This window comes from Ptiloglossa arizonensis, chromosome 2 (genome assembly GCF_051014685.1).
Source record: "Ptiloglossa arizonensis isolate GNS036 chromosome 2, iyPtiAriz1_principal, whole genome shotgun sequence".
NCBI lineage: Eukaryota > Metazoa > Arthropoda > Insecta > Hymenoptera > Colletidae > Ptiloglossa > Ptiloglossa arizonensis.
Genome location: NC_135049.1, coordinates 19,850,291 through 19,874,775, shown reverse-complemented (window position 1 = coordinate 19,874,775; position 24,485 = coordinate 19,850,291). Strand labels below are relative to the sequence as shown.

The window sequence follows — 24,485 nt, the reverse complement described above, 5'->3', positions numbered from 1 at the left end:
TTTTCTCTCGGCTCGGTGTTTTTTCTTTTTTTTTTTTCTCGAACTCGTCGTCGTCGCTCGTCATTGGTCGCCGTGACAGAAGCGTCGAGTTTCGGCACGCGATTCACGAAAGACAGAGCTGGGTACCAGGAAGTTCGCGATCGGGGATCCGGGCGAGTGTTTTTAATCGAGTTCCACTCGTAGGAGTGAGTAGAAACGAATTGTGAAACGTCGGGCTGGTGTGACCGGTTATTTTTTGTTAGAAAAAAATTGATTCTGACGTTAAAATTTGAACAACGGATCGATAGAATCGATTCTTCGCACGAATGGAAATTCTGGATCAAAGAAACGGAAATTTGTTGGAGAATAGTGGTTTAGAATTTTGTTTCTCAAAGCGGGGGATGTTTTATGATCCGAGAATGACACGAGAGAACATTTTTAAACATGTGGAACATTTCTTTTCGTTAATGTAACAGATCGTCAGAGTTTCGTGACAGTCTCGTTCTCGATAGTCGATAGTACCTCGGTTATTGCACGGGTGTCTCGTTCTTTGCAGTGCGTTGACAAGTGGTGGGGATGGTTACTTAGCAACGAGTGATTTCGAGGGGGTGGTTGCTTAGTAACGAGTAACTTGAAGTGGGGAAGCAGCCACTGGTAGTGGAGATATGCCACGTAAGTGGGGCCTCTTCTTCTCTGATTGGTTACCTTGATCATTGCACTTTCGATTCAGTTTTCCTGCAATAAACGAGGTTTCAATGCACTATTTGTCTCGTTTAATGAACGCTGCAATTTTTACATTTTAATTTCAAGAAATGATACAAATAGATTTCGTGATCTTTTATTTTATCATATTAAAATAATACTTGTATTTTCATCATCTTCTATTTTCCATCACATTGTGCACAATGATAGTTATCGTTTATTTATCGGTGCGATAGTTTTGCGTTTAATTCGACCAGAGACTTTCTTTAAATAATTTGCTATATCCAAACCATACGAATTTACCCGATTTTCTCAGTATCGTGGAAATTTTAACTTTCGATGCAATTTTTTCACAAGAATGGCTGGCAGATACACGGTTTAAGTTTTATACTTTGTTTCTACCCGTTCAAGAATCGCTCGTCAAGCTTTGCATACTGCCTCCGTTAAATCAAAAAACAATTGAACAACTCCTCGTTCGAGATACAGTCGAGTAATCCTTTCGGTGAATTAATTGTTTTCTATTGCAAAGATTATTAGTTTGTATTCAGCTCTGTCTGGTCGGTAGTAATCGTTAAGAGATAAGGTGTAAATATAGTTAGTATCTACGAACGAGATGCTTTTTTGCATAAAAAGAAAATGAAAAAGAAAACAGTACAGTTAACCGGATTAGAATGAACGCCGACCCGTAATCTCGCAAAACGGTTACTGTTCTCGAAATAATATGTATGTTTAATTGATTGTGTGTTCCTGTGCATTCTATCCGCTGCATTTGGTATACTCTGGCTTGATCTGGACCTTGGTGTAAGAGTCAATTATATTTCTAAGCTTCTTACGTTTTTACGTCACATTGTTTAGCGTAATATAATGTCTCCATTCGTTCTCTCTTGTTTACGTACGACGAACACGCGTGAACTTTATTGTCGCGCGATACGTCGCCACGTTCGATGCGAGTTAGATTTTTATTACATATTATTCAGCTCACCCAATTATACTCTGAACCACCGTGCCCGTCGAAAGCATTCACCCTACGTGCATACTTACATCACCGTCCGATAACATTCTGTCAGTCAGTCTCACATCTCGGTTACTTCACCCAAGACTTTCTCACCGAACAGCCTCGTTATACGCGTCTCGGACACGTTCGTTCTGTTCACACATGTGCACGGATCACTTTGCAACTGGTGACGGGACCGATACGACTGACACGATACATAATTGAATCGATGTTCAAGTAATTCGATACCACGGTACTTAATGGGAAGTATCGAAAGGTATAGAAATTATAGATACACGGTGTCATGTTTCGATACCGATACTTTTCAAACGAATACCGATCGATACCAATTAAGACTGGGACACTTTGTCGATTTGTTCTGTACTCGAATACTTAACTACTCGAACAATTGATTACTTTAGTATTTACTCAGTGAGTGAAATATTCGACGAACACGAAACAAATTCTTGACTGTTTCGAATGTTATTCTAATACTTGACTGTTCAAATACTCACCTGTTGTAAAACACCAGTGAGTCAAATCAACACGAGTATTCGAATAAGTTAGTGGGTCAAGTACTTGCCAAATGTCATTCGAAGACTTGACTAGTCAAATACTCGACTACTCAAATATTCGATTACTCAAATACTCGACTACTCAAGTATACGACTACTCAAATACTCGACTGTTCAAATACTCGACTGTTCAAATATTCGATTACTCAAACACTCGACTGTTCAAATATTCGATTACTCAAATACTTGACTGTTTAAATATTCGATTACTCAAATACTCGACTACTCAAGTATTCAACTACTCAAATACTCGACTATTCAAATATTCGATTACTCAAATACTCGACTACTCAAATACTCGACTACTCAAATACTCGACTACTCAAATATTCGACTACTCAAATATTTGACTAATCAAACATTATTGGAATCTTTTAAGTAGGTATCGAAACAATTTGACATAAAATGAGACTTTGTTATCCGATATCGATAGTATCCGTACAGTATATTAGTCCCATCACCGAACCCACCAATTTTTGCGCGTCAGGTCTGTGTAGCAGGTCGCAGCGTGGAAATGTTCAGGATACAACGCACGATGTATTCGATAGTCTTTTTACTGTTAGTAGTTCAATTTCTTCGTGTTGTGAAATTTTGCACACATGGACCAATCGCTGGAAATGTTTCTATCGTCGACCCTTTAAGGGTACCGTGTACTTGAAGCAAATTACAGGTGTTCAATTACCTTGAAGGCGATTAAGTATCTCAGAAACTGAAGTTCTCAAGTTCTTTATAAAGTTACCTAGGACGACAACTTATTTCTTTTGAAATAACCATGTATTCTTTTGAGATTCCTTCTACAATTTTCTTTTCTTTTTTTTAAATTTAATTTATTATTCATTTTTTTACATTCTCACCTTCGTAGCCCCTGTAACATAAGTTCAACGAAATTGAAAAAAGTAAATGTGGGATTAGTATATTTATTCAATTTTATTTTGAATTCGTAGATCGTCTACAATTAATACAGTCGTTGTTCATGAAAGTATGATGCTAAAAATATCATAGTTCGCATTCTCGAATGGTTCAAATAATTTTTCGCGTTTAATTGTCCCTTTTCATTATCATATATTTATTTCATTATTTATCAAGCGGACAAGTCTTCCAGTCCCTTGGTAAATTTGTTCGTAAAAGTTATATACTATTCGCTGGAGCAAATAATAGAATCTCGTCCGTTAGGTTTCCTCTGTTAATTTATCAGCGACGATTATAAAAATTTCAATAGATATTCAAACGAGTCGATTTCTCATAGTTACTTCACCGAAAATTTGAATAGTGATCAACGTTCGTAAAGTTCCCTATATACTTCCCACGAATTACGTTTCTACAGCAAAAATATTTCTCAGTATTACAAATCAATGTATCGTTCAAGATACAACGACAAATATTTTCATCGAATTAGTTTCACCTGCACGATACGATCGAGAAACTATATCTCTCGAAAACTGGGTCGCGGGAGTCGTATACATACGGTGTAAAAATAATTATCGTAAAAAAGTTAGTCCACAAATAACAATTCTATCAATCTTGACACCTTACTCTGCCCGCTAATGTTTATCCTTTTAGCTAACGGCGGTCCCCTCGAAAAACGACGTAACTTTAAAATGAACGCAACAAAAAAAAAAGAAAAAAATCATTCGAAAAGGAAGAAAAAAAAAAAAGAAAAGTAATAAGAGACATCAGACGTAAAATTATTTCCAGGTATTAAATGTGCATGAATCGTTGTAATGTTTTAGTGATAACACTACAGGAAGGAAACGGTCATTTGCGACAAGAAGAAATAGCAACGCACTAACTGCAAGCAACTTAACCTTTTGCACGAACTAATAATTTTCCACTTATTTTTCAAACGCTGCTCTGTCGAGTGTACAGTCCTGAACGTTTCTTCTGTGCCCACCACTCACACACTTGCGTCACAATTTCTCACTGCGATATTTATCGCAGAAGCGGACATCTTGCTTCTGTGATCGAGGAACGCCCAATATACCCATGCACCACTAGCACACGCAAATTGGACCGAAAAGTGGCGTACAGGAGAGTTGACAGTTTGGAAAGTTTTCATATTTGGAGCACGGAGAGACACCGTACTCCGAGCGAGCCTCGTACTCCAAGTATGAAAATTTTATAAATTATTATTTCTTCTCGAAGGGAAACGATCCTAATTTGCGTGGACTATATACTATTGATCGTTCTTTTTGGTTGTCCGTGCGTATGATATTTTGCACCAGACACTGCTGCTTCCTTTGAATTTCATTTCCGTGTACATTGGTGTTCTTTTCTTAAATATACATATATGCATCGTGATGCGCTTGGATCCTCTCCAGCCTCCCTGTGAAATCTCTCTGAACTCGGAGTATCGTTAACTCTGACAAGGGACACCAACCAGTGTGTTTTGAAATTGAATTTTTTCTTCGTCGAGATACATTGTTGGTAAATGTAAATAGCGGAAACGAAATATTATTGCAGACATATTTCGAACCAGCACGGTTTGTTTAATTAATGTAACGAACGTTGCCTTACTTCGGGTCCTTTGAGTGAACAAATTTTTTCTTTGTTACTGTTTAAAGATATACGCGAGAGCGAATATATTATATGAAATTAAGACACTTGGAGCGAATAGTGAATCAGTCCCTTTGGTAATTAAATGTATAATAAATTAGGACTGTTCGTATTCAAAATTAAAGAATAATCGTTTGCAACTGAAATAAATTCTTCTGTTTGGATATTTATCTAATGTAAATATGTATCATTTGCAGAGAAATATATTACTGTAATCTCAACCATTATTTTTCTGAAGTTACATTGCACAGTTTAAGGAGAATATGTTCGATTTCTTATACGTGGATAGTGTCTCTTGTCACAATCATCTATCGCAATGATCCACATCATTCGCAGGTACAAAACAAGTAATTAACTCTTTAAGGACGAGGTGGTAAAGTGACTTACTTGTCAGTATTTAAATTCTGATTGGTTCAATTTGTGTCTAAATTATTTCACATTGATTATTCAAAGAAATAGAAAAATTATAAGCGTTTTTGACTGAAAACAGATCGAAATTTATAATTTTCTTTCCTCGAATAGTCGATAAGTAAATGATCGTTTAACGGTCTAAAACTCATTGCTTGTTTGAATAAGTAAAATATATTATTATTTTACTTGTTTAATGGTTTATAATTTCCTCCCGGCCCTTAAAGGGTTAAATAAACTGTATACAACCATAGAGAGAGTTAACAGGCGACGCTCAGTTCCGTGTGTATTGAGAACCATCGGAGTACTCTCTGTTCCTCCAAAGAATTCTATAAAAATTATTAAAAACATAATTAGGCTTGTTGTATTGAAGTATAAGAAGGATGGTGTAACGTATGGTTAACATTACCGACAATTGGTCATCTTTGCAGTAGAAGAATTAATACATGTCAATAGGTAATAATATTAAAAAAAAAAAAAAAAAACAATTAAAGCAAACCAATTGGTAGAAGTGTTTGTACACTTCGTTTCGATCCTCGATTTAGAAGTATCTGTAGAATTAAAGAAATTACAAAACAGAAAAAGTAGCAACAACCATATGGTACATGAAAATATTCTTGAAAACTATCAAGAAAATACCAGGGTAATGATTAATGATTTAATTAATCATAATAATCAATGATTTTATTTCTATCGTGCAGGTATCAATGTTTCCAAGAAAAATAGAAAAGAAAATAAATACCGAACCTTTTCGAAATTTTTCAAACTTCTACATTTCAATTCTTGCTGTAAAGATGATCAAAAATACACACGATCGAATACGTCTGAACAATGGTAAATGTACAGTTACAACAACAAAGATTTCCCAACGACCCGCTGATCCCCTCCCAGAAAAAGAATCGAACCAACGGAGAACCAGAGAGTGGCTCGGATGGTAAACTCGCGGGCCCGGCTCTCCAGCAGCAAGAGCAGCTCCCCCTGGACGATTAAACCCGAGCCCACTAAACCGTTCTTTCGTTTTGCTCATTGTAGGTTAATCTCTGTGGAGGAGGAGCTGCGTCGCGAGCAGCAGAAGATGTCGGCCGCGTTGTCGTACAAGCAGCGCGTGATCGACGCGCAGGAGCAGCAAATAGCCGCCCTAGACGCCGCGAATTCGCGTCTGATGACGTCAAACACAAGACTGTTGTCCGCATTGAGCACCCTGAAGCAACGGTACAACGCGAAGACCCAGTCGAACACCGAGGCAGCCGCGTTGCTGCAGAACATCGCGGACATCGGTGAACTCAAGAGCTCGTCCTGTTGAGAAGAACGTCGTCATCGGTGTCACCCGGTCACCCAGACCCGCCCTCTGGTGAACCAATGGACAAGGGACGAACGGAGAACGAGAGGGAGGTCGCGAGAATTCATTCGTAGTTAAGATTCGAACCGATCGTCGTCTCGGGACACGAATCTCGGTGAGCTCTCGAGCGCGAGGTCGATGCGTTTAGCTCGGTTACTAGCGGAGAATGCGCGCGCAGCAGGCGCCCCTCTTCCTCTCGAATCGTGCGCAGCGGGCCCCTCTCCCGCTCGAATGCGCGCGCAGCGGGCCCCTCTCCCGTTCGAATCGCGGCCAGCGATTGGTGGCTCGCTACCTCCTGCTCGGGAGTACGCTCATGATCCGTTTTCGCGCGACGCGAAGTCACTGCTTTTACCGCCGCGAGAGTAACTTCGTCGATGACGAAGCGCGCAATTGAGAAAGAAAAGAAAAGAAAAAAAATAGAAAATGGAAAAAAAAAGAAAACGCTTTGCATCATGATATTCGTCTGATAAGCAACACGTAGTCGACTGGTGCGATATTCACGGTTTATATATGCAAGAACTTATTTCTATAGGAAATGTAACAACGCGACATCTGTGATTAGAATGTTACGACAACGCGATCGTTAATGTTTTCACGGTACAGACACGCGGTTAATCGACACACGGTAACGTTTCGAAGAGAAAATTATATATGTAGGTAAATGTAACACCGCGACATCTGTGATTAGAACGTTACAACACCGCGATCGTTAAATTATTACCGTAACAGACACGCGGTTGATAAACGGACGGTTTTACATCATGACAATTTATCTAATAATCGGTACGGAATCAGCCGGTGCGATGTTCACGGTTGACATTTAAAAGAACTATTTGTATAAGAATTATAACAATGCGACATCTGTGATTAGCACGTTACGACAACGCGATCGTTAATGTTTTCACGGTAACAGCAGACGCGCAGTTGATAAAAGCACGGTTCGGCGTTAGGAGCATTTATCCAGTAAGCAACGTAGCGTAAACTGATGCGATGATATTGGTGGTTAGACTTTTGAAGAAGAAAAAAAAATTATTTATACGTAACTAATAAATGTAATAACGCGCTGTTTAAATTTTGCACCATGGTGAATGTCTCGTGGCGTTGAAAGTCTCGTGACTCCGCATCGCGCGAAAACGGACCTTGGGATATGTTGAAGTCACGAACTCACGCGCACGTTAGGTTTGACGAACCTAGGTAATGGGAACCTCGCTCGAGATTAACGAAAAAGAGATGAAGGGAGAGCGAGATGCGTGTGCGAAAATAGAGGCTACCTAGTGAATAGGCAAACGGTTTAAGTAGATAATTTACGTCGAACTTCACGTGACATAGCGTTAGGATTAATTAGAAACCGGGTAATCCGCGAGCCTCGCTTCGTTTGCAAGCGTAAAACAGTGACGAGAGAGCGGTAGGTCGTCGATCGACAATATGGTTGCCGATTATGTTCGTTGTTTGTTGCGAATTCGTCCCCAGCGGCTTCCCTCCGTTCGACGCGAACGAGCCGGAAAGTCGAAGCAGCGAAGGGACGCGAAGGGTTTAGGTTGTTTAACCCTTTCGGTGCTGAGATTCGAAGATCGGGCGCGCGTCGTGTGCGGGAATGCAGCGCTCGTATTCGTTGAACACGGTCGTCCGACGCCCATGGGCGTTCAACGCACGGACCATGATGGATCGATTTGCTAACGCCCGCAACACCGAAAGGGTTTGGAATTATTCGAACGGTGTTCAGCAGCGAGGTCGGTCGACTCATCTGGCGGTGATTGAGAACACCGAAGCGGAGACGAGTCTCTATTTTCCGTTCTGTCACTTCCGTTTCGAATTTTTCGTTTTTTTTTTTTTTTCTTTTTTTTCTTTTCTTTTAGCATCGTATGTACCTTGACGCACAACCGCATGCACCGTATCCGCCTAGCATGACGTACGAAGATTGTAATATGTATATCGTATCGGCGTCGCCCTTAAGCACCGAGTCGTACTTCGGGGACACCCTGTATATGCGTGTACATTTGTCCAGTTTCCGTTTAAAGCGCCGCTCGGTCACCGTGAACGCACGACCCGCCGTTAGCGCGCTGCGTTCGTTTTTAACTGTAGGTGTCATCCATCCCGAGGCATGCAATGCCACTTGTCGCGCGCGAGACGAAACCAGAACGATCGAAATCTCGACGTTATTACCGCGGGAGTTTAGAACGCCTTTCGAGTACTTGGTCTTCGAGCGTGCGTTCGATCCCAAACACCGATTCTTACTTTAAGCGACGATATTTATTTAGTAGTTTCTACCAAAGATGAAAGAGTTTTTTCGTTGTAAAAAGAAAAAAAATGAGAGCATCGAGAGAGATTTATGTAAGATATTTCGCCGAGTCGAGTCACACGACTGAGGTGCGCCGGTGCGTGGCGCGAAAATTCGAATTTCTCCGCGCGCGAAGCAGAGAGAGGTCGCGCATCGAGACTTCTCAGCTACGCGCGTGCGCGCACAGTTTGTGTGGGATTTTTTTTCTTTTTTTTTTTTTTTTTTTATTAGTTTTGCACAATGGATGCGTTCATGCATGACAATTAGACGCTTGATGGTCTCGTTTGTTCGCAAGCGTTAGCGCGAGTTAATGTTTTTACATCACAGCAACAATTATTATTGTAGCCGTTCGTAGATCGAGATGCACGCGTGCGAGATCGAAAGACTGAGAGAATGGAGACACGAAAGTGAACGTGAATACGCGCGAGAACGTGTCAAAGAGAGAGAGTCCAAGTGAATCAGTGAATAATTGATTGATTGAGTGAGTAAGTGAGTGAGCGAGCGAGCGAGTCAGTGTGCGTGCATGCATGCGTGTGTGTGTGGATGGGTGGTGTGTTAGTATAGTAATAGTAGTAGTAATTGTAATAGTAGTAATAGTAATAGTAATAGTAGTAGATGCCTGTACGAATGGAAAAACGTGTGAAACGAGTGAGAGAAGATTAGAATTCAGTCTAATCTCATTTAAAAAAAAGTATTATCTCGTCGACTTGTACCATAGCTTATTGTCGGGCGTTTGTGAGAGCGTTTTATTTTCTCGCCTTTCACCGATTATTTTTGTATAGAGATATCTATCTTCCTTGTTTCTTTCACTCTCTCCCCACCTATCTTCGTCCCACACTCGCCTTCTTCTTTTTGTACTTCCATTGACGCGAACTGAAGCTGTTTTCAATCGTCGTGTGTCGACACTATAAAATTAATATATTTAACGGTATTCCCCTCCCTTTCCTTTTGTTGGACGATGTAATCGATAAACGATAAAATAATCTATTTAAAATGACTTGAATAGCGTGTACATTGCTAAGTTTTTTGGTATATTCGTTTCTGCAATACATCATCTGTATTTAAGCGTATAGCATCTATTAGTAACAGTACATGAAATAAATATGATTAGACATATTACATCTTGTTTGTGTCCATTTATGCTACGATGAAACGACATCCTAACTATTCCTTTCATTTATAAGTGAAATTATATCGGTTGCAAAGATTTCGTATCATTATTATATCGGAATAAAAATATAAACGCGTCATGCCTGTCTCGTAATAATCTATGCCAATTATTGATAACGGAGGGCATTTCAAATACATAAAAATTATAATGTGATTTGTGCATCAATTATGTTGCGTTACTCCAATCGGTTTCAGGTAAGATAAACAGATGTCGTCATGTGTCTCCGACTAGCTACGAGTATACATTTTTATAGATACTGAATACAAATTCCTGGATAAGTTTGCACAAATTAAACAAAAGTATATAATTTAATAAACTATTTTCGTCTCTGTCTGTTGTTTTCGATTTAACAATATATTTAATTCCGTGAAGATCGACGTCTTCGATGAATTTTTATTTCAAAAAGCGATGTTTATTAATGTTTACGTATCTTCCAAATGTCACTATTACAATACGCATTTATAAATGCAATTTAAATCTTCAATTGGTCTACAGAAATTAACTTCAATCGGGAATCGAAGTAAAGTATGGTTACTGATATGTTTCTTAAATATATAGTATGATCCATTCATTCGTTGTAACGTTATTATTAATTACGGGACATCTACAACAAACTGTCACTAGAATTTCCCCAAGATGAACATTTACAGTAACAAAACCTAATTGTAGGCTATTTAAATTCAAATATATTCGCACACGAATTGCGAGAATTATAAGAATTAATAAAAATGTTAAATTAATGTATCTAATTATCGATTGTTACTTTCCATGCTTTGAAACAATAAGAAACACGTTTATACCTCGAAACTCGATCAACATTAATTGTTGTTGACGAATCGATCATTTTTAATGCATAAATAAGATGCACATTGTTCGATTAATATTGGGAACATGTATGAATGTTAGTAACGATCGTGAAAATGAAAAATTATTAACCGAAACCGTTCGCCTTCGCAGATTTCGCAATATCTTGACGTTTATTTATCATATTTATTGACAACCGTCGCAGGACCGTAGATTAAACAATTATTAACAATGTTCTAGTATAAATAATGGCTTGAGAGCCATCAATTTCTTGAAATATTCGTTAGATCGAACGAAGAAAATTGAAGAAACCGTGCGATAAAATAAATGAATATTTCTCTACATATCGAAATACATGGATTGCCATCTATTGGAGAAAGTGTTAAACTACACTTAAGGTGTGAAAACACCTGGTGGAGGAACGCTCAAGTTTGTCGAAGAATAGTTCTAATTTCCACCAACAGATGACGCAACGAGCATAATTTATCGACATTTCAGATAAGTAATTCCATTTATATGATATTCCCTACCGTGCGATAGAATAAATAAATATTTCTGTTCAAACTTTTGTATGTATCATCTTTCGAATAAATGTAAAATTAAAAGAAATCAGCATAATGTAATTTCTCTGCATTCTAGCCTTCCTTTAAACATTTAAAAAAATCTGTTATACCTTAAAATCAAGGCTACACGTATCGATTATCGACTCAGAAGTGTTTATCAGGATGACTTTTCAATATAGAAAAGAGATTAATCGAGTTTCAACACTTTTGAGTAAAAAATACAACTTCTACGCGTATTGTGTAAATTATGAGAATTAAATAAATTTTAAATTATTGCACTAAATAGACAATTATTACTTTCCATGCTTTAACTTTACGAAACAAGTTTTTACTTTGAATCTCGATCAAAATCAATTTCTATAAGTATAATCATTTGTAATGCATAAATAAGATACATATTGTTCGATTAATATTGGGAACATGCATAAATGTTAGTAATAATCGCGAAAATTAACAAATATGTTCTCCAAGAGACGTCAACCCATATAATTACCACATTACAAATGTTTGGAATTGCGCGTTCAGAACATATTTGCATGCATACAAACAATAATTTCGATATGTAGAGAAATATTTATTTATTTTATCGCACGGTAGGAAATATCATTCGAAAGGAGATACCTATCTGTAATGTCGGTAGATAATGCTTGTGGAGCCACCTATTAATGAAAGTCAGAACAATTCCTCGACAAACTTGAGCGTTTCTCCACCAGATGTTTTCACCCCTTAAGTGTAGTTCACCTATTCTCCAGTAGATGGCAACTCACATCATTACCGTGTGACATATGTGTGTCACTGAGCGTTCAGAATATATATGCATATATGCAAACTATAATTTCGATATAATTTTCGATCTACGATCCTACGACGGTTGTTAATAAATATGATAAATAAACATCAAGATAATGCGAAATCTATGAAGACGAACGGTTTCGGTGAATGTTTGTTCATTTCCGCGATTGTTACTAACATTTACGCATGCTCGGAATATTAATCGAACAATTTGCATATTATTTATGCATCACAAAGGATTAAGAAACTTATAGAAATTAATTTTGATCGAGCTTTGATGTTAAAACGTATTTCATAAAGTTTTAAAGCATGGAAGGTAATAATTGTCTATTTGAGGCATGAATTTAAAGTTTGTTTAATTCTTATAATTTACTCAATACGCGTGGAAGTTGTATGTTTTACTCAAAAGTGCTGAAATTCTATTAATCGCTTTTCTAGATAGAAAAATTATCGTGATAAAGACTTGTGAGTCGATAATCGATATGTCTAGCCTTGATTTCGAGGTATTAAAGATTTTTCTAAATGTATAAAGGAAGGCTAGAATGCAGGGAAATTACATTATACTGATTTCGTTTAATTTTACCTTTATTCGAAAGATGATACATATAAAAGTTTGTACAGAAATATTTATTTATTTGATCGCACGGTAGGGAATATCATACAAATGGAATTACTTATATGTGGTATCGGTAAATATCGGTAAATATATTCTGAACGCGCGCTTCCAAACATTTGTGACGTGGTAGTTACATGGGTTGCCATCTATTGCAGAACGGGTTAAACTACACTTAAGATGTGAAAACTCTTGACGGAGAAACGCTCAAGTTTGTTGCGTTACCATTATGCTTATGGTGCCATCTATTGATGAAGCTCAAAACAATTCCTCGACAAACTTGAGCGTTTCTCCACCAGGTGTTTTCACACCTTAAGTGTAGTTCACCTATTCTCTAGTAGATGGCAACTCACATCATTGCCGTGTGACATATGTGTGTCACTGAGCGTTCAGAACATATATGCATATATGCAAACTATAATTTCGATATGTAGAGCATGTTTCTCCCTCTACGCGATTGTTATTAACATTTACGTATGTTCCCAATATTAATGTTAGAATATGCATCTTGTTTGCGCGTTGCGAACGATTATATAAACTACACAAATTAATTTTAATTTCGTAAAGGGACAAAAATTCACAGAAACCGTTCGCCTTCACAGATTTCACAATATCTTGACATTTTCCTTGAGATCCAACTCGGAATTTTTCGTTGAAATCCAATCTACATTGTCAAGACTACACGTATCGATTATCGATTCACATGTGTTTATCACAATCATTGTTCTATCTAAAAAAGGGATTAAGTAAAAAATACAACTTCTACGCGTTTTGTGTAAATTATAAGAATTGGACAAATCTTAAACTAATGTATCAAATAGACAATTATTAGTTTCCATGCTTTAAAACTTTACGAAACACGTTTTTACTTCGAATCTCGATCAAAATCAATTTCTATAAGTTACTTAATCATTTGTAGTGCATAAATAACATGCACATTGTTCGATCAATATTGGGGACATGCGTAAATGTTAATAACAATCGCGGAAATGAACAAACATTCACCGAAACCGTTCGCCTTCGCAGATTTTGCAATATCTTGATGTTTATTTATCATATTTATTAACAACCGTTGTAGGATCGTAGTTTAAACAATTATTCACAATATTCTAGTATAAATAATGGCTTAAAATATAATTTAGTTGATGTATTCTTTGTTAGCGATGGAATTTTTGATTGAGGTCCAACCGACATTGTCAAGGATACACATATCGATTATCGATTCACGAGTGTTCATCACGACAATTTTTCTATTTAGAAAAGCGATTAATTGAATTTCGGCCCTTTTAAGTAAAAAATACAACTTCTACGCGTATTGTGTAAATTATAAGAATTAGACAAATCTTAAACTAATGTATCAAATAGACAATTATTAGTTTCCATGCTTTAAAACTTTACGAAACACGTTTTTACTTCGAATCTCGATCAAAATCAATTTCTATAAGTTACTTAATCATTTGTAGTGCATAAATAAAATGCACATTGTTCGATTAATATTGGGGACATACGTAAATGTTAATAACAATCGCGGAAATGAACAAACATTCACCGAAACCGTTCGCCTTCGCAGATTTTGCAATATCTTGATGTTTATTTATCACAATTATTAACAACCGTCGTAGGACCATAGTTTAAACAATTATTAACAATGTCCTGGTGTAAATAATGGCTTAAAAGGCATAAATTTGTTGAAATATTCGGTTACATAGAACAAAGACAATCGGAGTGAGGGAAGTGACCTTGATGTGGGTATATAGGGAGCCGCCGGTTAACGTAAATTTCATTTCAGGGGGAGCCTCCGAGGTGGACGGATCTCTCGATTTTTCGACTTTAGGTACCTGGAAGGGGGGCCCCCACTCTCGGTAACCGGTACTGACCTCTGGTAGGGGGTGGTCAGTACTGGCGACCACTCAATTGATCCTTTTTTATTTTTCCTCATTTTTTTCTTTCTTTAATTTACTTTATTTGTTCTCCGATTTTAATTTGTACTTGTTTTTCAATGTTTATCTGTGTTTCATTTCTATTTTCTATCATGCCTTGAGTTTAGGTTTCCCTTAGGTAGACACAAGAGGACTTTCTCGTCGCATCCACCGTGGGATCTTTAGTTAAGCTTAGAATAAATTAGTTTTAAGACCACCATGTACGAACATTTGTGATCTGCCGAGCAATTATCCAATCTTTAGCTTACTTTTGCTCGCTTGCTCGTATCTCAGTCCGGCCACCTCTGCTTGTTGCATAAGCAAGTGACCGGCCGTGGAGGTGGACCGAACGCTCGATCGCCGTCTCTTCTGGTGCGTCCGCTTTGAGAGAGAATATGCTGCGAACACAGGGGCAGGTGTTCGCACCGGTCCCTGCGGAAGCCCTTGATCCATCATAAGACCCTCTCTTCGTCATCCTCCGTGAGTCAGGTCCACGCTCTGCGTGGCTCCTGGCTGCGGAGTTGGGAGAAACGGGGCACTCCTCTAGAGGAGTGGACGGCGTCGCGCATATCCTTGAGAATCGGGCCCACTGAGGGGAAACGGGACCGACCTAGTAGGAACAACTCTACGGTTCGCGTCGCGTATTTCCCAATTTTGCCTAATTTTTCCATAACGTAATTGCTCGGCAGAATTAAACGAGGAGATCGAAGGAACATTGATTCCTTCTATCTCTGCAGTTAGAATAAGTTAGTTTTAAGGGTGTGATCTGCTAAGCAATTATCCAATCTTTAGCTTAATTTTGCTCGCTTCGTCGTTCCTCGGTCCGGTCACCACTGCTTCTTGTACAAGCAAGTGGCCGGCCGTGTAAGTAGTCCGAACGGTCTATCGCCGTCTCTTCCGGTGTGTCCGCTTCCAGAGGGGGCATGTTGCGAGCACAGGAGCAGGCATTTTTGCCGGTCCCTGCGAAAGCCTCCAAAATAAGACCCTCTCGTCGTAAAGATGGAGAAACGGGGCACTCCTCTAGGGGAGTGGTAGGCGTCGTTCGTTTTCTCTGGAATCGGAACCACGGAGGGGAAACGGGATAGACCTAGTAGGACCAACTGCACGGTTCGTGTCGCGTCTTTCCCAATTTTGCCTAATTTTTCCATAATGTAATTGCTCGGCAGAACTAAACGAGGAGATCGAAGGAACATTGATTCCTTCCATCTCTTTGGTTTAGTATCTTCGTTTGTATCGCGTGTCGAGGGAGATCGATGGAACTTTGATTCCATCTATCTCTCTCCGGGTCTCCGCTCGCAGCAACCTCCACGTGGTGAGACCTGGTAATCGGTATTACTCGCGACGAACAATAATTATTCGTCGCGGGTAGTACCGAGCTAATTGGCTGCGAATTTAGAATAATAATTTTTACGGTATAAGTACAAGTAGATTACTTTAAAGAACAATATTTTTGTAACGAGTATGAAAGTGCAAAAATGTTAATGGATAGAAAGAATGCGATTGTATCTCCGATGAATTGATGTATTGAAATTAAATCAATTTGATTGACGACGGAAATTTTATTTTCGCCCATTATTTGTCTCCATTTTCTTTCTAAACTATCTGTTTTATTTGTCAGTAATATGAATGTTTCCTTCTTCCTTAGATATTGTATCGAAGAAAGATTTAGGATAACATAATACATCTCATTTTTAAGCGTTTTCTACATTCAATTTCTCATTATTGTTTAAAATTGTACGATTCTTTATTAATTGTTTGGTCACTTGGTGTTTTTATCTTTCAATTATTTATTGAATTCGTATCATCTCCTAATTACATACTGCTTATGAAACTTGTTTAGGAGTATCGAGACTGGAAAATGAAGAACTTTCTACGTTATCTAACATTACCGCTCGCAGTGTTTGGTTTGATACAGTTTTTAGAATCACCGCTCTTAAACGTAGAGTGCGCTACGAAACCAGTAGTTTTTTTACGAGGCTGGTATTTTAATTTTTGCGTATTGCATTTCCCAATATGAAATACTCTGCATCTTTTCTATAGTATATAAAATAGAATGAACATTCAATGGTAGTTTCTCTTAATTTTGTTCCGACTATTTCTGTACAACGTCCTACGTTACCGATTCAGAATGGAATAGGATTGCGGCGCTACGCGCGGTAAAACTTGAACCGATTGTGTCGAAAGTTATTCGAAAATGATCGATGTTTCGATCTATTTGGATTTGGCGAACATGCTATATCTACTAAGTTGTTCAATAAGTTTTCTCGTTTTTTCCATTGTAAAAAAATATTATGACACTTCAACTTTGAACAACTGTAAATATACGAACAAATCGACAGATCTACACGAAACTTCGCACACGTTCATCAGACAGTAGTACTATCTTTCTCAAGACTCGACGATTCTTCCTTTCGAAATACTACTTTAATAAATGAAAAATACAAAATACTTATGAGACCAGCCACACAGAATGCTTTTTTTTTTTGATAATATTAATTTATCAAATATGGGGTAAAAATGTTTTCGATAAAAATCACGACGAGTGCTCCATAATTCGTGATTCCATTTTGTAGAATCCAGAATCAAATCCTGTGCATCTATGTTAAATAATGTGTGACTCTAACTTCAACAATCTAGTGCAGCCATCTCAGATTGCACAGAATCACACCTTGGGGCAGCTAATTCGGCTGCTTCGTGATTCTGGTAGATACAAATGCCCAGTGGCAAATTTCGGACGTTCCATAAGTTGCAACCCTGACATGGAATATTACCAAGGAACTATTTCTCGCTAATTTCGATATGGCTTTACGAACGAATAAAGTTGTGTTAACACGTATTTTCTTTATCAACGTATCACCCTTCAAAGTTGACAGTGAGAAAACTATAGAGTCGAGTAACTCGAAAGTAGAGATAAAAAAGTATATTAAATACGAAAATACCTTCATTCTTTTACGAATAACTATACATAACTATAACAGTCCTCCGTATTGTTGTTATGCGTTTGATTTATCCAAGCAGAAACACTTGGGGCATCCAGGGGCCTAATTATAGATAAATTGACAAACGTGGAAGAAGCTGGTTACTGATACAAGAGCTAAGTGCAAGACCTAGGGCATGTTCTGCAAATATATTGCGAAGAAAGATCGGTTTGAACAAAGACAATGGAACAATAGTAGGTGGTGTCACTAATAACTGACACTTGGCGAAATCAGTGCTCCAAACAGTTCCTATCTGATTTATCTGAGAATGAACACCTAAAATACTCGATTGCCTGGTTATTGACAAACCGACAAACGTAGAAAAAGCTGGTTATCGACACAAAGGTTAAGTGCAGAGCTCTAGGCAAATGCCCCATTTGTCCGATGCTCGGGACGATACCACAAATATATCTGGAGGTAGGATCGCTTGGCATAGGCAATGCACAATGCGGATAAGCGCAGCAATAGAAGGTGATGACACTGGTAAACGACACTTTATGGAATCAACGCTCCATTTGTTCCTATCTGTACGATTCATCTGAGAAGGAACACCTAGAGTACTCGGTTACCTGGTTATTGACAAACCAACGGACGTAGAAAAAGCTGGTTGTCGGCACAAATGTTAAGTGCAGAACCTGGAGCAAGTGCTGCGAAGGCGGTGCTGCAAAGATATCGTGAGAAAAGATCAGTTGACTATGACAATGCACAATGAGGATAAGCGCAGCGATAGCGAGTGACGACTCTAGGAAATGACGCTTTTCTGAGTCGGTGTTCCGAATTCTTCTTATTTGTTCGCATTATCCGAGCAGAGACGCTTAGTGTACACGATTACTTAATTATCGACAATCTGACAAACCTAGGGAAAGCTAGTTATTGAGACAAGGATTGAGTGCAGAGCCTGAGGCAAGTGCCCGGTTTGCCAAGTGTTGAGGGCAGTGCTGCAAAGGTAGCTCGAGAAAGAATCAATTGACAATGGTAATGCGCAATGAGGATAAGTGCAGCGATAGGAGGCGATAACACTGTTAAATGACACATTGCAGAGTTCACGGACAATATAACAACGACACTACACCAGGACGATGTGAAATGGCAACGTCAAGCGAATGACAGGCTTGGGTCAAAGACAATGCTTCGTATGCACAATGAAACGATGGACCATGGCTTAGTGCGCAAGGCAGATGCACCGCGCTCGGTGGCAAAGTACAAAGGCATTTCTTGGCAAGGACAGTGCACAATGACAATGTCATTACTGAGCGGTATCGCGCATATCCAAGGCATCGACAATGGCAACTCCCCATGGACAATGGCAGAGCGCAAAACGCAAAGTGCAATCGCAACCGTAGAGGCAATTACACTGACGCTGTGTTACACTGAGTGTCCAACCGTATAAAAAATTGGTATCTATTTGTTGCAAATCCTCGTATCACTGTTGCACATCAGTGTGCGTACCTGTTGCAGTGTGTACTTTGCAACGAAGAATATTCGTTGGAAACTGTAAAGGTTAACGACACAATGGGTTCACGAGTTTATAGTGGAATAGTGATTGTACTTAAAGTACTGTAAAAACAATGAATCGAAGAAAAGAACCTTAAGGTAACGGATATCGACGACACGTACACTATGCTTTACGTTCTGCGACACTAAAGGTACGTTTTCACGTGACGATAAAACGTCACGATCGCGTCATTGTTACGAAGATATAAACACTAGAGCATTCTCTACGTACACGCTTCACGATTGTACAGTATCGTTGTTCTCTCCAACAGTGCCGAATTTGATGCAAGTTTAGCATGGTCCACACGTCGCGCGTAGGAGTTGGTTTATCGTTTAACTCGAAAGCGTTCAACATCAATTTCTGCATTTGGCATCTGGTAAACTAAATTGTAACGTGTCCTGCTGTGATCACGACTATTTGCCTCTGCCATCTGCCTTAACACAATGTTTCTCGAGCATCGTAGAATACTTTTTGAATCTAGCACAATACTAATTTATGGTTAAAATTTCACTTGAAACTATTACGCGCGTCGTGGCAAAGTTTGAATTAATTTTTCTTCGACGACACTATTTTCTGAGCGATACAATTCAGGATTCGAAGTTGAAAAACGACAAGAACTAGGAATTTTATATTTTTCCCATATGTTTCTTTGCGTTCGAAGAAAGTATAGAAAAATTTTTATGTAATTACCTCGTGCATTGATAAAATTATTACCTGTTGCTTGTAGAGTGTCAAAAATGGTACCAATTCGAGGGATACAAGTCAAAGAAATATAAGTTTAACTATCACTTTTGACAGATTGATTCGTAGTAGTAATTTGAGAAAATGACAGCCTTGCAAAGGAAAAATGTCAATTTTAACTAAATAAATATTCGTCAAACTCTGAAAGATGTTTTTAAAAACGAAATAGTCGAAAGACGAAGCACGTTGAATTTTCATAGTTAATTATCGACAAGGGTGGATTCGACGAGATGCACGATCCTCTCTCGGCGACAAGAAAATTGCACGAATCGCGAACAGAGTAATCATGTTAACCATAATTCGCGGATATTGCCGTGTAAACAAGAGTTTGAGCGCGATCATCGTCGGGTAATCAATCTAATCGAGATGCGCCTCGATGACGAAGCTCATCGAAAAATCAATAATCTGCGTGTACACGTGCTAGCATACGAGCGAGCGTGTCGAAAATATTCCTTATCGATTTCGTTCGATTAATATCGACACGGGAAACTACGAACTCGGAAAACGTATTCAAACGATCGAACATTTCTGTCACGCGTATTCAGTTCAAACGATACGATACGACGATCGATTAGAATCCGACGATTACGATTATTAATTACCTAATGGAATAATAAACGCGCGTAGAACGTTCTTAACGTTCGATGAAATCACCGTGTAGTTCAACCTGAATAAAAATGTTTAAATCGAAAGATTAAGTTCGACATTTCAATATATATATATATTGTGCGTAAATTAACGAGCAAATTTAAGTGGACAATTTGAGAACCTCTGGCACACATCGCATAAAAGACCACGGTAAACTTTGAAATTCTAAAAAAAGGATTTCGTCGGTACGATTGATAGATTCTAAGAAAATAATTGATAAAGCTTTACGTTACTGACTAAAGAAATTGATGTTTCATTGTTTACACAAGATCGGTCTGAAATCATTTTTACTTCGAAATATCTATTCCATCGATCCGATGGCAAAATTTATCACATTTGGGCATACACTTGAGCGTAGATATCGAGCAAGATTGTTTAGATACTTGAAGCTGAAATACAATAAGTCTGAACGTTAAAGTAGCAATAGCGATCGATGTAATACGTACTCTCTGTTCCTCGACTATTTACCGACGTGGTCTATTCACGCTGGAACAGCGATTAATAAAAGCAGCACTGTTGCAGCAATAACCAGAGAGTGAAAAATGGTAATTTTCAATTCACTGTTGCAATGAATGGATGAATTAGATAAGGTATATCTCTCCGCGTCATCGTCTTCTCGCGACGGACGCATAAATTCGCAATAAAAAACGCGTAAATCGTAATGCATTTTATCGATTCATGCATTCGCGGTATTACACGACTGTTAACAGAGAGATACGATCTCCAGCCGTCAATATTCATCGAGGATTTGTTTCAAGGCAACGCTACATATTAATGATCACGCAGGATGCATAAACTTATCGTTGCACATACTGGAGGAGTATCAATTTGTAGTTCATCGAGTGAGAAGAACCGAAGCCATTGAATTTAGAGAAAAAGATGCAGGATCGTGGGCAGTAGTAACATTTTCACTTCGAAACACGATTACGCAAATACTATTACGTGTACAACAAAAGTTCCGATACGAAAACGTTATCGTTTATCCGATGTTATCGTATCACATCAATTTTGATGTACGACAAGTAATGTGCAGATTATTGGTAAAAAATGAGAAGTACCCATTAGACGGTATCGATTTCAACACAAATGTATCTTTATGAAATTAAAATATTTATCGAATTAAATTATAACAAGAAATGAAAACAGAAATATATTCGCAAATGTATGTAAAATACGAAAAGTAAGAATTATAAAATTAAAAATTGTAAGATTCTTACGCAATTGCTCGGTGTTGTAATTTCAGCGAGTGAAAATTTTCGAATAACGAATAAAAGATGAATAACTATCCATCCTCCGATCGATAAATAAAAATTACAACTTTAATCGTAGAACGATGTACATCGTAATAATCGAATAAAAATTTATCATAACAGTTCGATCGAACTGTCTATAAATTGCTACACCTTAGTTTCGTTCATCTTTTATTCGAATAAAAAATTACGCGTCTCTGATTCGAGGAGTCCAAAAACCTCGATTTATTATTTTTTTTTGGTATTGTGAAACAACAAAAAATCTAACATCGCGTATATATCGATCACAACCTCAATTTGAGATCAGTTAGGATAAAAGGCTCGCTGATACTAGTACAACAAAAATATTAAGATACTTCTTAACGTGTGGGGTATCCCCAGTTCATCGATGTCTCGATTATTGATAAAATTTATTGCTCAGATTTACGATCAGGAGTCAGCCCCCACCATTATTTGTTTTTCTTCGACTCGAGAAACCGTCATTTCCAATAATACATAAGAACTTTATCTCATCGTGTTCCATTCATTAGCTAGCCTATACATTGGCATTCTCTCCACGAGGAAATCATGCCATTTTTCCCGTCGTTACTCTCCTTCGGTAAAGTCAAAGGAATTATAACCACGTCATTAACTCGGAAACTTTCCCGGTGATTTTCGCCTTATATTTTCCCGACATTATACTCTCCCGATTTACGAGAGAAGCATAATCCCTTCCTTCCACTATCGAGCAGAGAGTAACTCTAAAGAGTAAAATTTGTATAAACATCGTTCCACGTCCGATAAATACGATTTTCAAAAAATGTCATTCTTCATTTTCGATTAAAATTTTCATATTGAATTACTTTCAATCTCATATTAGGAAAAGTAATTTCGTTTTCCAAATGGAGAACATATAATTTAATAAAACGTTTGTACACCCTAAAAAATTCGTGTTTCATTTTTACCAAGAAAAACGTAATGACTTTCCGAACAACATAATAGATCTAATAAATAAACAAGTAAATACATACACACCGAGGTACAATTTTTTCTTTCCCTTCCTTGGATACATTTGACACGAAAGAAATATTACCTCAGTCAAAATGACCCCATAACATCCACTGTAAAAGAGTTAAGTATCTAACACCACGTGCAAGAGGAATCTGGACAGCATCGAATAATTTTTATTCACTCGTGGGCCTTTAAAAACCAACCGATTCGGGTTTTCTTCCAAGAGTCATCTTCTCGAGGAAAATCATTTCTCATGGTTACTTGGTATTTCTTCAAGACAACGAAGCAAAGATATACTTCCCAACCAAGTGTGTTGGAATACGACATTGAACCATGCAGTACTTGAGAAGTCAAGGAATGGTGGATAAGCTCGATACCTGCTTTCCTATTTTTTTCCATTGGTGTGACGACGTGATCGTTTCAATTTGTTCAGTTGTTCATAACCATACTCCGCTGCATGACTGTAATATATTTATCTAAAAATAAACGTCCTATTTAAATTTTCTCTCGTGCTAAACAATTCCATAATCCCACAAAGTGAATAACCAAAGTACTCTTATTCCCGTTCGACCGACGAATTCTCCGACCCGTGTCTCGCTTATTGATAATCGAGGGTACAGGAACGTTACGCGAGGCACCGCCTCTGTTGCTGCACCTTCGTATCCTTTATCCATAGTTAATTTCCTCGGCGAGAAATCGCAGGATCGATCGGTGGTCTCGGATCCGTGAGAACGTGCTCGGTTTCCCGTCGTCGTCGTCGTCGGGGTCGTCGGGCGTGCCGAATGTAAACAGAAGTGAACTTGGCAGTGTCGATAATATTCCCGAGCGAGGGTCGCCGAGGTTCAAACGGCGGAGAAAGTAAGCACAATCGCGGCCGTGGAGAAAAAAGAGAGCACGACCGTCGGAGCGAGGCCGACCGTGGGGAGGGGGGCGGGGCTAACGATGGAAAGAGAAAGAGAGAGAGAGAAAGAGAGAGAGGAGTGGGGGGAAGAAATAGAAAGAGAGTAATAAAAACCGGGAAGAGAAAGAGCGTGTACGAGAGCGTCCTGAACGAAAGGGTAACGAGAAGTACGGGGTAGACGGAGGAGGCAGGAATCGAAAGGGAGGCGGTGTCGGAGAAATCGTAAGAAAGAGGAGAGGAAAAAGAAGGGAGGGTTCGCGGGGCGGCTATCATAAACGGTTAAAGAGTTCTGACAGATTTACGAGCACGTGACTGCGTCGTCGTCCCCTGTCTTCGCGCGTGGCGCTGCCCGCGCGTTGAATTAATCCTGTCGGTCACTCACTCTCGGTCTCCCCTTTCTGCACCGCGCGAAACGTTGTTGATCGAACGTGTTCAGCGTCGTCGCTTTGTTGAACATCGCCGCGTATGCGACGTTAACGACCACGAGAAAGAACACCGAGTACCAGATTTCATTGGAGATTCACGGGGGTTTCCACGGGGTACTCGGTGATCGCGAGCTCGGGGGGAGAAACAACGATATCGCGGTAGGTTTTGTACCCCCGAGTGTGTTAGTATGTCTCTGTATTCTTGGCCTTAGACGCGATGTTGTTAATCGTTTGAACGATCCGTTCGAGGAACGGTGTGATCACGCGCTGATAAACTATCGAGCGTGTGGAGATAGTTGAAACGATTATTAGCATAATAATGGGCAAGATCTATGTATTGGATGAACCTTATCGGTGGGATTCGAGT

At 38.7% G+C, this 24,485-nt stretch overlaps 1 protein-coding gene across 14 annotated transcripts in view; it reads left to right on the top strand.

Annotated features, from left to right (window-relative positions):
- Positions 1–6,973, top strand: part of Raskol (Ras GTPase-activating protein raskol) — a 381,465-nt gene extending 374,492 nt beyond the window's left edge. For 13 of the 14 annotated variants that reach the window (XM_076327831.1, XM_076327830.1, XM_076327832.1 and 10 more), the window contains one exon: positions 6,244–6,973. In XM_076327831.1, coding sequence (XP_076183946.1) covers positions 6,244–6,514 — 271 coding nt within the window. In that variant the 3' untranslated portion in view covers positions 6,515–6,973. Of the gene's footprint in view, positions 1–535; positions 751–6,243 lie in introns of those variants that run through there. The other variant, XM_076327829.1, reaches the window with a different exon arrangement.
- The last annotated feature ends 17,512 nt before the right edge of the window (positions 6,974–24,485 follow it).